At 36.2% G+C, this 3,524-nt stretch overlaps 1 protein-coding gene across 1 annotated transcript in view; it reads right to left on the reverse strand.

The window, feature by feature from the left end:
• Window positions 1–3,047: 3,047 nt before the first annotated feature.
• The window catches only part of CCDC59 (coiled-coil domain containing 59), a 29,695-nt gene continuing 29,218 nt past the window's right edge, over window positions 3,048–3,524 (reverse strand). Inside the window, exon 5 of the mRNA XM_019514807.1 lies at window positions 3,048–3,380. Within this exon, the coding sequence (XP_019370352.1) occupies window positions 3,311–3,380 (70 nt within the window). The 3' untranslated portion in view covers window positions 3,048–3,310. The remainder of the gene's footprint in view (window positions 3,381–3,524) is intronic.

Consider the following 3,524-nt stretch of genomic DNA (forward strand, 5'->3'; position numbering starts at 1 on the left):
TTCCCTACAAGTGTGGACCATTGTCATATAGCCTCCCTGGGGCATGCCCCAAGCTTCAATTGCTTGTATGCCTCTTTCTTTTTCTCTTAAGAGGACCATGATGTCCCCATTTAGCTAAGAGAGCTTCCCAACCCTTTAGTTACTTTTCCTCCACATGGGAATGGACTTCCTTTGTGCTTTGAGGATCGTGTCTTTAAGGAACAATCACTTTTCATGCACTCCTTTCACCTTTGGCCCCTGGTCCGCAGCCTTTCCCCTGCTAATGACCCAAGTTGGTTGAAATTTGCATTTAAGTCAAAACTTCAGTCCTGCTATCTAATTGGACATTTATCTTGCTGGGATCCTGTGACCCCAGCTGACTTCTTGCCCCTGTGGCAGGGGGCTGGACTTAATGATCTTGTGAGGTCTCTTTCAGCCCTAATGTCTATGAAATTTGTCTGCCTTGCCATGGACAGTAAATATGATGATTTCATGGTCGCTGTCACCCAAGCTACCTTCTATTTTTAAGGTGGTCATCAGGTCGTCCCCTTTGGCCAGGATCAAGTCTAGAATAGCATTACCTCTGGTTGATTTGTGCGCCTACCGAGTCAGGAAAAACTCCTGGATGCAGGCATGCAAGCAATGATGCAGATCCTAGAAGGCAAGATTCAAAGGAGAGCCAGTGGAAGGAAAACCCTTAGGGCTCTGACACAGTAAGAATGCCAGCTTCCCTAATTTTATGTTTCATCACAAGGGAAGCAGCTTCAAGTCAATCAAATTTTAGTTTTAAATATGCAGGTGGCTTAAAAAGACACGCACATGCATGTTTTTTTTCCTCCAGTATATTAGTAGATTGTAATTACCTTGTAACAACATAGTAGAATAGCATCTCTAGAAATTGCTGATCAGCAGAATATGGAAAACTCCTTTCATAATATTCAGTTCCTCCTTAGGAAAATTTTTAGATTTCTGTGAACCAGTTATGCGTATTGATGTGCAAAAGGACAGCAGAAGTCTTGTGCAGAAAGTCTGTACTTTGGGCTTGTTTTGCTTTCTCTCCTTTGAGAATTGCTCAGATAGGAAGTCTCACCTAAATATATGTTGTAGTCTCTCCAATGTAAAGGCTTGCACATTTTCATTATTGCTTGGTAGTAAGAGCATGTAAAGTTTGACAGGAAGAAATTTCTTCAAGAACAGAAAAAGTAACTCAGGGGATGTTTTAGTACTACTGTTCTAACAGCTAACCCACTACCTCTGCAAAGAAACCTAGTTTAGACGACTGTAATTCAAATTCAAAGAAATATTTTCATACCCTTTAAATGTTTCAAATCATATGTCAACTTAAAAATATACTGTAAAGCAAAGTGAAGTGAAAAAATTGAATTAGACTGTGTAAGTATTTACTTCACTAAGCCCAAAGGGGCCCAGTAACACTTCAAATACACTTTTATAATCAAACCTCAAACATGGCATTTTAACATAGAAGGTGGTAAATTTTATCTATCTATTTACTATTTCTGGAATAAAACTTCGCAAAGTGACTTTTCCGTTTCTGTACTACACATTATATTGACCACATTATGCTTCTGGCCATTTATAATGACAGCCTTAAAATTTATTTTTGAATGCTAGGGAAGATAGGGACATGGAAAGAGTGTTCTGCAAAAAACCCAACTACCGCAATGGCTGCAGGCAAGTGTACAAAAATTAACATTTTTATAGCTACATCCAGAGCTAAATATCATTAGCATTAGTAAATACAACCACAACCAGACTTAAAAATAAGTCCATAATATTTACAAGCTGAAGGCTTTAATAAATAAAAATGAAAAAGAAAAATTCTTAGTGGATGGAACCAATAACAGATTTTAAAGCTATAAACACAGAAAAATGTTAAAAGTGGTAAGAAGTTAAAATCTATTTATGGAAGATCTCTTGAAAGAAGATCCATAATGAAGATTTGTAAAAGGATTTAATTTTTGTTTGTTTGTTTTTAGCTGGTCTGCAGACCAACTAGAAAACCTAGATGAGAACACATGAATACCTATAAAAAAAAAATAATAATATCTTACAAAAATAAGGGTTGTGTAATTTTTAAAAACACTGAGGGAGGAAGGATGTCAAACCCCCAAATCTGAGTATACATTTCAAATGCCTTATTTCCAATTAAGATACATTTTGCTGTTTTACAACTACACAAAAAAGATTCCAAGGGTATCTTAGAATAAGGCCAACAAATTTAGACATGCTATGTAGGTCTTATATAAAGTCTTCTCAGCAGGATCTTTCAGAACCCTTTAGCGAAGGTCAGTATCATTTTTTGGCATTTTACAAAAATAACGCGAGGCCCAGAGGTGAAGGGTCTCACATAAGGTTATCAAGCTCTGTAGTGACAAATTCCCTCAGGTCCAAGTCCAGGTGCAGATCAAGAAGGTTGAAAATGGAAGTGCAGCAGTGCTCGAGAGCTCACTGCCTATGCATCCAGTGGCCAACACTAGAGGAAAAAAAAGGACAAGACAGGAACTGGATTTCATCCCTAGATCCACTACCATTGGAGTCCAGTGTTCTACCCTGTTGACCAAAGGCTACTCCTTAAATTACCTTCAACTGCTTAGGCAACTTATTTTTTCAAATACCAGAATGAGTAATAGTTATAGGCTTAAAGACTATAAAATAATAAGACCCTATTCTGAACCACCAGACCTACAAAGTCATCCACAATGATTCACAAGATTTTACTGACATTGAAATATGCTGAAGTCTAGACTTCCTTTATTTTATTTTTGGAGTAAAGGGTAAAATAAGGCTTTGAGGTAAGTTTATATTTTGTGTTTCTATTCTCCGAATTTTCAAATTGCATTCTGAGCCCTGTAGCAATACACTGACAAAATTTACCTTCTTGTTTCACTCTACACAGAAGAGAGGTTTTAGCAGTCAATAACACCAGAGCTGCAAGAATTTAAAACGAAATATTTTATGAAGTTTCCAAACAGCATGGATTACTAATTATAAGGCTCTGCCTAGCCATTTGGTATACTGGGTTCTAAACATCACCAAAAACTGAAGTAGAAATAAAGCAGAAGTACTCATTTAATTAATAAAGGACCAATATCACATTATCAGCATGAAATGGAAACATGCTCTCAAATTACAGCAAATCCTTTAAGGACAACAAGTTCTTCCTGTGCTAGATCTAGAACAATTAGAACAATAGCAAAATCTGTCATATTACTTTTAAAAAAATATCAATTACACTAAAAAAAGTACCACTCGATGCATATTATCTAGGGGACAAATTTAGTTCTTCACTTTGAAGATTACATATGCTGGCTTATGTTTTTTGTTGTATTTTCTGAAGGAGAAACTCCATTTGTAAATTTAGATTTGGCTGTCCCTTTTTGAAATTCATTCTCCAGCTGCATTGCTTTTTTTTCTTGCGTCTTTCCTTTGAATTGTGAATTTTAGTTTTGTGATTGTCTTCCTCTAAATTGTTTACATTCAGATTTTTTAGCAAATGTCTTCCTTTTAGTGAGTCAAATCTTATT

Source organism: Gavialis gangeticus, unplaced genomic scaffold (genome assembly GCF_001723915.1).
Source record: "Gavialis gangeticus isolate Ggan-Ray unplaced genomic scaffold, GavGan_comp1, whole genome shotgun sequence".
Classification (NCBI taxonomy): domain Eukaryota; kingdom Metazoa; phylum Chordata; order Crocodylia; family Gavialidae; genus Gavialis; species Gavialis gangeticus.